This window comes from Notechis scutatus, chromosome 1 (assembly GCF_049901735.1).
Source record: "Notechis scutatus isolate UNSWTSFEM ecotype Mainland chromosome 1, rNotScu1.2, whole genome shotgun sequence".
Lineage (NCBI taxonomy): Eukaryota > Metazoa > Chordata > Lepidosauria > Squamata > Elapidae > Notechis > Notechis scutatus.
In genome coordinates, this window is record NC_142009.1 from 152556489 (window position 1) to 152569792 (window position 13304).

The 13304-nt window shown below is 40.6% G+C and overlaps 1 protein-coding gene across 1 annotated transcript; it reads left to right on the forward strand.

The window, feature by feature from the left end:
• Positions 1-202: 202 nt before the first annotated feature.
• On the forward strand, positions 203-11721 carry PROKR1 (prokineticin receptor 1). Its single transcript, XM_026668408.2, has 3 exons — positions 203-360; positions 2380-3007; positions 6958-11721. The coding sequence occupies exons 2-3, from the start codon at positions 2448-2450 to the stop codon at positions 7652-7654; spliced, it is 1257 nt and encodes a 418-aa protein (XP_026524193.2). The 5' UTR covers positions 203-360; positions 2380-2447; the 3' UTR covers positions 7655-11721.
• Positions 11722-13304: the final 1583 nt, after the last annotated feature.

Consider the following 13304-nt stretch of genomic DNA (forward strand, 5'->3'; position numbering starts at 1 on the left):
TCAAAGGTTTTTTTAAAAAATCCATTTTCTTGAAGGCTGGATAAAACACACAAATGGATTCTTAACATACATCACATGTGCATCAGAATATGACATACTGAGTACTGCCTCTTTAAAATTACATATGCATAAAGATGCCACCTACTGAGGATAGACCTTAGATGCAGACACACAGAGAGCCAGACTTCTCCTCTTGCTCAGCTCTAAAGAAGACCTGCATTCTGCAATGCCACTTCTAGAACCAGGCAGCATTCTTCAATTTCACTAACTCTGTAGTGATTTTCAAGACTCTCCAATTATTCTTGGGATTACAGCATATGAAGAAGTCACAATTTGTCCCAAATACAAGCTCTAGAACAGGTACAGTCTGATTTATTTATTTTAGGTGGCTTTGTTTTTAATCAGTAAACGTGATGACAGCATGTACAATTTACTAGTTTGTTTTGATTATGCCTTTGTTTACAGTCAAGGCATACACTGATTTTGAATTTGGATTTTTCTGCCACAGAGAATTGTTCGACAGTACACTCTTCTTAGACATTGTAGTGATTAATCTCTAGAAAATTATGCTTTATTCCTAAGGCTGTTTCTTTGCGGTGGAATTGTAGGAAACACTGACATAAGTCAGTGAAACTTAGTTCTGAATAAGTCCGATACACATGGTGCTGTTAGCCTTTTTTCTCTTAAATTTCACACAATAACAATTACGTGAATGCCAACAGAACAGTAACAAAGATTTGACCTGGCAACCACCTAATGCCTCAGGAAAGCCTCTAACAAGTCTGCAATTTTTACCTTTTTCTTTAGACGGATTTAGATGAAAGGTTTTCCCTCTTCATTTGAATCACACATTCCTACCACACATGAAACATGATAAGCAACTGAACTTTCCCAGAGATGTTTCTTATGGCAAAATCTAGCTGTTCGTTGCCCTGAGAATCCCAATGTATTGTCAGGAAATTATGTTTAAAAAATTGTTTATTCGGTTGTGTGATTGTTTACGATGAAATATATAGACTGCTCCAATCTATGATGACTGAGGTTTGATTAGCATAAGCAGAATCTTCTTTACTACCCAGACAAAATACCTGATGCTGCTTGACATCTCCACAATGCAAAATAAGCCTAACTGTTTTGCAGCATTTGGAATCCAATTGCTCCATTGGGCTTCAGTAGTTACATAATTATATATAAAATATACAATCTGATCTTGCAACTTTAAATATCAGTCTTCCTTCCACAGTAATGGAAACACAGACATGAGGCTACGTAAGATAATGTCACTTATGAAAGGTTATATGCAGTTCCTCTGGTTTTCAACCTCTCTTTCTTTTTCATGGGAAAGTTTGCACCATTTCTAACCAGAACAGGCAGATTGGATTGACCACATCCTTTTCCCTGGAAGCCAGAGGCTATTTAAGCAGCCATTGCACTGCTGATTTTGTTATAACAAACCAACCAAGTCCTATTTTTACAAAGCATTTTTCATTATATAAAAGAGAAAAGTGGTCCAGGTAAATGAGCAAACTACAGATCCAAAACAGTGGTGAAGCTTGAAATTCAATTAGCTCTAGGTGTTCAGTTTATAGATTCACTCGAATGATCCAATATAGATGGCACAATATATATTTGAGAGACCCAGTGTTGAAAATCCTCCTTACTCAGAAAAATGGAAAGCCCTTCATGACTAGAACTCAGATCAGGGCATCAGAGAACCTTACCTAAAACTTTGGATAGCCATTCTTGATTTATATAAGCATAGTATCTCCAAGCAGATGAAGAATTTGGTTCCCTTGTCCCTATAGGATGAAGTTATTGATTCCATTGCACAGTAAGACTCTCCAACTTCCTTTTACTTTTGTGTATTTGGAGTGATTTATTGAGCCTTTGAGTTTGAGGTAGTTTATTCATGTCAGGAATCAATCAATCTGTTTTATTGACTTCAACAAAAGGATGAGAAATGTAAACTGGTATTGGAATTATCTACTTGCAAAATAAAATCTTGCTGGCATGCAACTCATCACACTCAATTTAATTACTTGGGTTGCTAAAATGCAAGAGTGGCAGTTTTGTTTCTTTGGGAGCCTTTCACAAATTGCAAAAGGCTGAAGGAAATTTAACTTTATTTCCTCCCCTCCCCTCACTGTCAATCAGTGAGCTCCGTTTTTGTGGGGAAAATATTCTTACAAAATGCAACTACCTGAAAAAGCCCCTAGTGTGGATTTGAAAACTGACCTTGTTTTGTCCAAGCATAAAAAGTGGGAAAGGATCTTAGAAAAAGATTTGTCCTTCCCAATCTTTGGCGTGCCTCAAGATAAGCTTTGGGGGAAGAGAACTGTATGTTATCCTTTCTCTAAGTCTTCTCTCTTGTCTTGAAAGGTAAGAAATTATACTGATGCTGTCAAAGATGTTGAGAACATGACTTACAGAACAGTGAGGTTTCTCCCATGGATGGTGGTGAAAAGATAAAGTTCAATAAAGCATCACTGAAGAAAAGAGACAAGATCACCACCATGAAGCAGGAAGCACATCATCCCAATAACACATACCCACATACCAGCTTTGCTGCTATCTATGGCAACCATATTGGAGACTTCCCTGCTTATCAAAACTTCACCTTCCCTTTCAACTTCACCTACAGTGACTATGACCTGCTCTTGGATGATGATGATGATGTGACCAAGACTCGCACTTTCTTCGCTGCCAAAATTGTCATTGGTGTGGCACTGGCTGGCATCATGTTGGTCTGCGGTATTGGCAACTTCATTTTCATTGCTGCTCTCGTTCGTTATAAGAAGCTGCGGAATCTCACCAATCTTCTCATTGCAAACCTGGCTATCTCAGACTTCATCGTGGCCATTGTTTGCTGTCCATTTGAGATGGACTATTATGTGGTGCGCCAGCTATCCTGGGAACATGGCCACATCCTCTGCGCATCCATCAATTATTTGCGCACTGTTTCCCTCTATGTTTCAACTAATGCACTCTTGGCCATTGCTATGGACAGGTAAGGGGACAGTTGGGAAACTAGGGTTAACTGAAGCCAGGAATTGCTGTATTTATTCTTTTCTTTTTTAAAAAAAAAAAAAGCATATGATTTATTGGAAGCCTTCTTCCATTTCAGAACCCTTCATCATTATTGCACTGAAAGATAAATCACAGTTATCATTTGACATCAAAAGCAGAAAGTTGTAATAAAAAGCTGCTGGGGGAACATCTGAAAAAGGATGCTAGGTCTTGGCAGAGTTGTGTGCAGATTGAAAGTGGGGCCATAGATTTAGCAATCAACCGCCACTACCACCCCAGGTTTGGTCAGGTTTGGGTAGAAATCTTCCACTTATACCTCTGCTCGGGATAGTATCTTCTGGCTTTCTGAGAGTGATATTGATGGCTTTTCTAAGATTCCTCACCTCTGGAATTCCAGTGATCCTACGTTACTCCATTAATGATAAATGATGGGTTTCTGCTCTTTTGGAAGTGTTCATGAAGAAGAGAGGAATACTGTGGTTGCTGGAAATGGTTCCAAAGTAATCAGCATTTTATTTTCAGAAACCCAGCTCTTTGTTTGTTTAACATGCTGATATTATTGTCATTTGCAGAAGAAGGCAATTTGCAGAATAAATCAAAACATGTTTTGAGGATTGTGTTTTCCCAATTGACCACTAACCAGTAGAAATCAGATTTGATTTTGCAGTTTTAGAATGCTTAGACTGAAACAGCATGTTGTACTCATCTCAGGTATAACTCAAAATGCTGTTGCTTTGTTTGTCGTAGTGGGACTTGATGCCCAAACCGTCCACTGCATTTCAAACATTGAACAGCGTTCAGATATGGAAAACAGGCAAGGCTGAAAGGAATATCTTTCCCGTGTAATTATTAAGGAGGCTGCGATGAAACACTAATCATGAACAAAGATTGCCCAATTTCCCCTCCACAAGGGAATCTATTGTTTCAGGCAACAATCCTACATTAAAGCAATTATGTAAATCTACAGGCTTTTAAAAAAGATTTAAATAGAACCCCAAGTAATTTGTGGGATTCTTTTGCATTTGAAAATGGCAAAGTTTAGGTAAAATAGGTATACATGCTCTATTAGGAGCAACCCTCAGTGCCAGTAGATACTTGCATGAAAAATGTTCTTGGTATCAGCTTCCCTTCATATTGCTAAACTGCAATCCCCATCTTCTTAACCAGTACAGCTAGTCCTTAACTTACGATCACAATGGAGCCCAAAACTTATGTTGTTAAGGGAGAAATTTGCTAAACGAGTTTCCCTCCATTTTACGACTTTTCTTGCCGCATTTGTTAAATGGATCACTGTTAAGTTAGGAACATGGTTGTTAAGTGAATCTGGCTTCCCCATTGACTTTGCTTATCAGAAGGGGATCACTGGACCCTGGGACATAAATATGAACCAGTTATCAAGCATCCAAATATAAATTACATGACCATGGGTGGGTGCTGCAACGGTCATAAATATGAACCAGTTGTCAAGTATCCAAATGCAAATCACATGACCATGGGGATGTTCCAATGATCATAAATGTGAAAAATGGTCATAAGTCACTTTTTGTCAGTGCTGTTGTAACTTCAAATGGTCACTAAATGAACTGTTGTAAGTCGAGGACTACCTGTACTGCTTTCTGATATGCTATCTGTAGTTGGGGATAAGAGGGTTATAATCCAACTCATTTGGAGAGAGTGCCAAATTGTGGAAGGCTTGCCCAGAGGACATCCTATAAAGATAGCAATCCCTTCTGTTCAAACATTACTTCTATTTTGTACAGCAGCTCAGTCTTGGAATGACCTAAGGATGTTTATGAAATCAACCTTCAGTGGCTTTTGACATATTCAACATCTGATGGCATGCTTGGAATATACATTGATACATTCATTAGCATGTCTGTTTTTATAGGCAATTATAGTGATGTGATATCTTTGCAGTATAGGCTAAAAATGTGGAAGAATTTGCCTGATTTAGGGTAGAAGTTGCTCTTTTTTAAAAATAAAAAATTCGATATTTACATGCATGGTGTGTTGTGAGTTAATGTTGTGAGTTTGCTTGCAAGCAAATTTCATGTGACAGACTGAGCGAGCCAATGGCAGATAGATAGATCTCTGAATGAATCTATGATTCTGTGAGTAACTCAATCTGTCTGCCTGCTTTACCTGATTTTGGGTAAAAGTTGCTCTTTTTTATAAAAAATTCAATATTTATATAAATATTTATAATATTTACATACAAGCCATGCCCAGCCAGTCACATGACCACCAAGCCACACCCACAAATTAGGCCACACCCACAAAACCGGTTAGTGGTCCCTGGGATCTAAAATTATGATTTTGGTGGTCCCTGAGGTCCAAAAGGTTGGCGACCCGTGTGATGTACAAATAATGGGAACCACTTGTTTAGCAAAGGTCAAATAGAAAATATTTGAGAGCAGTGAAATGGAAAATATTACACTTCAGCAGAAAAGATTCGGTGACATAGGAAAGACAAGATTTGATTATTTTTTTATTGTACAGCCTGACTTTGGAGAATGTCACTGTAATGTGGAGAGAAAAGAAAGGATATCAACTTACCTTTGATCATTCTCTTTTAAACTTCTGTGAATAGAAACTCATCTCAGTGGACAAAATGAGTTGTAAAAAAAAACCTAAAGAACAGGTTAGTACATTCTGATAGTTCTTGAAGAGCTAAGAGAATGATGTTGTGAACATTGACAAATAATCCCCTAGGGCTATGCAAAACTTCAGTCCAATCACCTAATTGAAGAAGAGCTATGACAACCTCCACCACCCTCCCACATACACAAACCCCACATATTAAAAGTGAAGCAATTGCATTGTTTCGGATGCCTTCCCTAACTATTTCAAATGGTAACAGAGGTGTTCCATTGTTGGAAGAGTCTTTCTGCTCAAGCTCAGAAGCCTCTTCAGTCTATTAGAACTAAGAGGTCCTTGGCACTCTCTGAGCTTGGTTGTTTTCTTGCAGATGTTTTATTACTCAAACTAGGTAACATCATCAACCAAGTTCATAGAGCATCAAGGACCCCTCATGTCAACCCAGAGCTACAAATATTGTCCGTTATTGGTACTATCAGAACTGCTGTCCAAGTCTTCAAGATGACACAAAGTGACTCATTGAGGGAAACCATATTGCTTCTGAAACTCGATGAAACAAATTGGACAGTCTCCCCAATGCAAATCCAAGCCTCTTCAGACAAAGCCATAACTATCACACTGTCAATCACCCACAGTGTACAGATTCAGGATTTGCACAACACACCAAGCCATGGCACTATAAATAACCCAATAGTGGCTTGATCCACACATACATAAAATAATAAAACATGTATTACAAAATCAACATATGGATTGTTATGTTTGTACCCAGCTGTAAAGTGTAAAGAGCTGTAGGAATAATCTTAAGAGTCAGGAGAAAGTGCCACAGACTACAGTCCAAAGGACAAGTGAATCAACCCTCCCCAATTCTCTAGAATTAAAGGCAGTGGAGGATAGGCACTGTGTATGATTGTGACCAGTATCTGCAGATCTGAAATCTGAAGAAATTACAGAAGAATGGTCCCAGATTCCTTTGACGAAGGACATCTTGCTGTTTTTTTCTGGAGTTATAGGGTCACTTCCTTTGAATCTCTAGGGGCGCTTTGTTATTGGATGCTACGTTAGTGGAAGATGTCTTTTGATCAAATATTAGGGCAAGGTCTTCTATCTTGGTTGCCTGCAGATATGAATAAACTATAGTTAACCACACTCTATTCTATCAAGGAATAGTGATACACTACCTACAATTCCATTTCTTAAATATTGAATAAGAGCAGCTCGATGGCCAATAAAACAAATTGCCATTTCTGTTAATTACCTTAAGCTACTTTGAAGCAATAAAAACAAGTGAATCTTTTCTAATACAAATTTGGAAACTTCTGTATTTTGCAGATACCTTGCCATTGTTCACCCATTGAAACCTCGGATGAATTACCAAACAGCAACCTGTCTAATTGCTTTGGTGTGGATCGTCTCCCTGATCATTGCAATACCATCAGCCTATTTTGCAACTGAGACTGAACTGTTCATGATAAAAAACCAAAAGAAGTTTTTCTGTGGACAGATTTGGCCAGTCGATCAGCAGATGTATTACAAATCCTATTTTCTGTTCATCTTTGGCGTCGAATTTGTTGGGCCAGTCTTCACCATGACCCTCTGCTATGCCAGGATTTCACAGGAGCTTTGGTTTAAAACTGTGCCAGGCTTCCAGACAGAGCAGATCAGAAAAAGGCTTCGTTGCAGAAGGAAAACCGTGCTGGTGCTCATGTGCATCCTAACTGCGTATGTTCTCTGCTGGGCACCCTTCTATGGCTTCACAATTGTCCGTGACTTCTTCCCCACTGTCTTTGTGAAGGAAAAGCATTACTTGACAGCCTTCTACATTGTGGAATGCATCGCCATGAGCAATAGCATGATAAATACCATGTGCTTTGTGACAGTCAAGAACAACACCATGAAGTACTTCAAGAAGATTATGCTGCTTAGGTGGAGGTCCACCTACTATGGATCCAAGGCTAGTGTAGATATGGACATCAGAACCAGCGCAATGCCCGTCACGGAGGAGGTGGACTGCATTAGACTGAAATGAAATCTTGACAGATATTAGTCTCACAGCCAAGGTTCCATTGCCTCATTCACTCACTGCTTTGCTTTCTTTTCCTCTTTTTTCAGTGTGTCAAAGTTTTACCAGGGAAGTTGCTGTCCAGAAGAGCACAGACTGAACAAGATCCCTGAAATGCTCTAGAAAGCAGAACACTAAGGCACAACCAGCTTTATCACTGTTGACTTTGTTGTGATTCAGTTTCTCTGATTTGAAATTATATTGACTGTATATCTAAGCTGGAAATCAGAAAATGATGAAAAAAAATGGGATTATTCCAAAATTTAAGATTCTTTCTAGACTCTCATAAAAATCCCCATTACTTCATATCAGGACCGAGGCAAACAACATGCTTGTTCACTTCCATGTGTAAGACAGAGAAAGGCAAGAAATCTTTTATTATCAGCCAGTTGTTATGGATCAATGGGCTTCAAAATGTTCTTTATATTATCAGAACCTACCCAATCAATTCCAATACTGTGATAAGGTCCCTTAAGATAGACATTAGAATGGCTGAAATTTGTCAAATTTTCTGTAAAACGTCTGCTCTTTTCTTTGTAATAGTATCAGTAATATCCCTTTCTTGCAGAAATCTTGTAGCCTATTGATGTTTATAGATGTATGAATGAGATGTTTTTATTCCTATTTTCAGGTTTGACAGAGCTGCTACACTTTCTCTCAGTCAGCTTCTTCCATTTCTCGAATCTATTTAACTTACATTTATATTTGGGAAAAAGAAAACAGACCCCTACATTTGTAAAACACAGGGGGTTTTTTTCATTATTATGGTCATCTTTTTTATTTATTTATTTATTTAAATTTAAAGGCTGCCTAACACAATTCTAGCTCAGATGTGATTATTGTTTAAAGTGGTCTAACAATCATATTGCCTTCTGAACCATAGTTTTTTGAGATGCCCTATCTTTTTCCAGAGCATTTCAAAACCTGAAGCTGGTTTGGTTCAAAATAGCTATAAAAAAAGGAAGGCCTTTCTGCATCCCTGTAATTCAAGTGCTGAGTAGAAGGTGGTCAGTTATGCTTGTGGTACCCAGATAGAAAGAAAAGCCATAAAAATCAGTTAGCACACATGTACATAATTGAGAGAACTTTAAATATATTCCTGGATAGATATAATTCACAGAATAAACTGGGAAAGCTGGAAGGAGCCCAAGCATTGTGCATTATATGTATGGTGCATATACAGTATTCATCTGTACTTTCTTACAAATATTTACCATGACTTGAAAAATGCAAAGTACACATTGCAAATCTGAAACACAGAACAAATGTTGTCTGATTAAAAAAAAAAATCTATACTATTCTCCTGAAACCAAAATGTCCATTCTCTCCCCCAAAATAATGCAGTCAAGAATATCAGGGAACTTACCAAATATTGTGAGCCGGCCTTGCTGAATATGACCAACCTCCTGATGAGTAGACTTCAACTCCCAGAATTCCTCAGCTAGCCTTAAGTATCCATGGGTGCAAGGTGACAAGTGGGAAATACATCCTGACCACTAAGTATGATGTTATAATGCATGTACGATGAGGCAATGCTTGCATCATTATGTCACAATACTTGAACTGATACTTATGCCTTTAGCATAGCCATTACTGAGCATTTGGGGAGTTGAAATCCCACCCATTTGGAGGGAGCCCCAGATTGGGCTTCATCCCCACTGTCTGCAGAGTTACCCCAATTGGTAAGAGGAATCCTGACAGACTACCTACTCTGAGATTTCTCCAGGACAATTTATAAGGCATTAATAACATCTTCAAGCTAAGAAGCTTACTTGAAAGAGCCAGTAACATTGGATGCCCTGAAAAGAACCAGGTTTGTAATGGAATAGTTGGGGAGCTCTAATTATTGTCACATTTGTACTCTTCCCTCCAAATAACATCATCCCAGGCTAACACTTGCAGTGTAAGAAGAGATGGTCAGATCTCGAGTATGATCTTTGTTAGTGTAATAATCTCCTTCCTTATAGCCAAATAAATGGAGGTTTACTCAAAATTATCCCATCAAACTTACTGGAACTTGCTCCAAAATAAAGTTGGAGTAAAACTACTAGGAGCAAATCACAGGCTGAATTGCCTCTAATTATTGTACGCTTTGACCACACTGTTGGGTAACCCATGCTGACAAACTGCATAAACTTCCACAAAACCAGTGCCATTAGATTCATCATACTCTTTTGTGAGGAATCCACATTTTTGAAACAGACAATAGCAATCAATGAGGGTCTGAATGCAAATCAGGATAGTTGGCTTCATTTGTTAGGTTCTGAGAATTTCATATTGTAGTGCTACAAACTTTGGTCATTTTGTAAAACTAGTTTTGATGTCAAGTGGAGCTTTTGTACCTTGGTCTTGTGTATTTATGAATCAATGTGGGAGAGGAGGTTCACAATAAAATGTTAAGATGTGACAACCTGCAAGAGATCTCTCAATAGGTTTTAAGGGCCGTAGGGCTCATTTGAAAGGGGTTTATCTCAAATACATGCATTTTCCAATTTTTTCCATTCTTGCACCCTGAACTAATAGCAATCTCTTGTAAAAATTGGTTCCACTCAATTCTAATTTTATGTCACATGGGGAAAGGGGAACAAGTCATCTCTATTTGATTCTATGACTATACCAACAGAGACATACACCTCATCTTCGTACTGTATAGCAGGGGTGTCAAACTTGATTTCATTGAGACCTGCAGCAGGATTGTGTTTCACCTCGGGCTGAGGGAAGCATGGCCAGAGTGTGTGTGGCTGGGTGTGTGTGGCCAGCTCAATGTCGCTCATGTCAGGGGCACCTATTGTCATGTCCCTGTCAGAATCTGATTCAGAGGGGGAGGCTGAGCAGCTGACAGGGAGTGGGAGTGTGGCTCCGTTGGCTGTGGAAAAAACTGGAGAAAGGCACTGTCAGCCTTCAAGATTTTTCTCCCTTTGCTTTGCATCTTTCGGCTGTCATAAGTAACGGGGGGAGGAGGGGGAATGGTTATGGGAAGTGAGCTGGAGGTGTTACAAACCAGAACTGTATAAACTGGGGGGGGGTATATTCTTGCTTAGGTTTCTATCCTATGCTATGCACAGCTGCAACCCTTTATCAAGCTATGTCAAGGTCAACGGACAGAAGCCTCATCACCACCTGGAGATGCCCACATGATGATATACACAACTTTTAATTGGATGAGCCAATTGAACTATTGGGGGTGGGAACGTTGCCATTACTTTGTATATGTGATTTATGCACCCATTTTCTCAGATTCAGAATTCTTTTGTTGCTACCACTTGATTTCCAGTAAAAGATATCTTTTCTCTGATTAAAGGAGTCTAAATATTTCTTTCTTGGATTTTGAATGGAGCACCAGCTGACATTATTCTGAATCTCCACATTACCAGCCCACCCGGAGAATTAATAAATTTTCTTCCGAGAGGTCTGAACACAATGTCAAATCCAGCCAACATCCAAGAAGACCTGGGAGCAACTGGAGGACAAGATTCTCTGCTGCTAGAGGAAGCAGGGGAAGCCGACTTGTTAGCAGGACTAAATCTTGGGGGAAAAACAGCTGTAAAACCCAAATGGTCCCTGGGAGTCGGTTGGAAGGATCCTGAGGAAAAGCCTCCTCCAGGAGTGACCACTACCCATTGGCGTGGAAGAGAGGAGCCATGGCAGGAGAAGGAAAGAAAGAATTTTTTACTAACTCAAGCCATGCATCTTCTAAATGAAGCTATCGGAGAATCTCAAACTGATCAAAGGTATGAGGGAGAGGAGGGGGAGGCAGCCCCAGCCAAAAGAATTAGAGCAGCCACCCCCATAAATCAACCTGGGCTACCGCAACAGGTAGCAGCAGCCCAGGGGCCCCCAGTGGGGGGAGTAATTGCCAGAAGACGTAGAACTCCAAAGGTGCCTCCGTTGGAAGTAAAATATGGGAGGGATCCCAAGGAGTTAGGATTTTTCCTGGCACAAGTCTGGAGCCATATGGAGGAATATGGAGGGGATTTTTCCTCAGAAGCAGCCAAAATTAGATGTGTTACCAGGGCTCTGGAGGGAACAGCTGCAAAGTGGATGGTGACTTTGCATAATGATAATGCCCCTCAGCTGATGAATTATGACCTGTTCATGACTGCACTGAATGCCAGGTTTGAAGACCCACTTGCTGAACGTAAGGCCAGAATTAGGATGAAGACCATAAATCAGGGGCGGAGATCAGTGGCCAACTACACCCAGGAATTTAGAGAGCTGGCGTGTCATATTTGAGGCTGATCCCAGGGAGCCCTGATAGAAGCTTTTAAAGATGGGTTGAATGAAGATGTATATCAAAGCTGTATTGCCAGAAGAGACCCCAGTGAGCTGCAGCTGTGGTACATGCTGGCAGCAGAGGTGGAAATTGATCTGACCCAAAACAGATGCCAGGGGGGTTGGTTGGAGCAAGTCCTCCCCCACCAGCCCTCGAGAAGCGTTAAAACCTCAAAAGGGAGGAATGGCGGCAAAACCCAAGACCACTGCTTGCTTCCGATGTGGGAAGGAAGGTCACTGGGCTGCAGATTGCCATGCCAAGATAGAACCAAAGGGGGCGCCAGGAGGAGGAAGAAAACCTGAAAAAAAAAACCAGCAAAGCCTCGCGAAATGGCACTTAAAGCAGAGTAGGTTGTAGAGATCGCCCCTCCAAAAGGAGAGGAGCTGGGAACTCCAACCTCTTCTGAAGAGAGTGAATCTGAATCGGAAGATGACTCACTGGTAAGTCCAAACAAGGGCCCTATGACCATTCCAGTGAGATTAAGGGTACCCACATCGGGAGCCAAAGGGGAAATGCTGGCCTTGTTAGACTCTGGGTGCACAAGGTGCGTAATCAGCTCGGAGGTAGTGGAGAAAATGGGCTTAAGGCTAAAGACTTTAAAAACGCCCATAGCCTTTTGCCAATTGGATGGATCGGGAGCTGGGGGCGGCCCTACCCATTTCATAACGGAACCAATAGAAATGATGATGGGGAAGCATAGAGAGACTTTGTGTTTTATTGTGGCTCCTGGGATGGAATGGCCCCAATACTGGGGTTGCCCTGACTCCGGAAATGGAACCCCCACATTGATTGGAGGAGAGGGTCATTGCGCATATGTACTGACCAGTGCCCAGAAGGGCAGGGGCAATCTCAACTGAAACTCAAGAATCCCACTGAACTGGCCTCCACTGGCACCAAGAACCTGAACGGGGAGGAGAAAATTCCGGAGAAATATTGGGACTTAAAGGAGGTATTCAGTGAAAAGGCCTCGGATGAGCTTCCCCCCCATCGTTCAACAGATTGCAGTATTGAAATTTTACCCCGGGGTGAAACTCCCCAAACCAAAACTGTACTCGATGACACCGCGGGAGCTAGAAGAGCTGCGGTCATTTATCGATAAGAATTTGGAACGTGGTTTCATCCAACCCGCTAGACCCCGGGTAGCAGCCCCAGTATTGTTCCGTGGAAAGAAAGATAGCTCCCTTCGTTTATGTGTTGACTACAGAAACCTGAACACTATTTCAGTGTATAACGTGTACCCCCTTCCCTTGATGAAGGATATGTTGGCCCACTTGGCCAGAGGGAAATTTTTTACAAAACTCGACTTGAGAGAAGCATACTACCGGGTTATAATTAAGGAAGGGG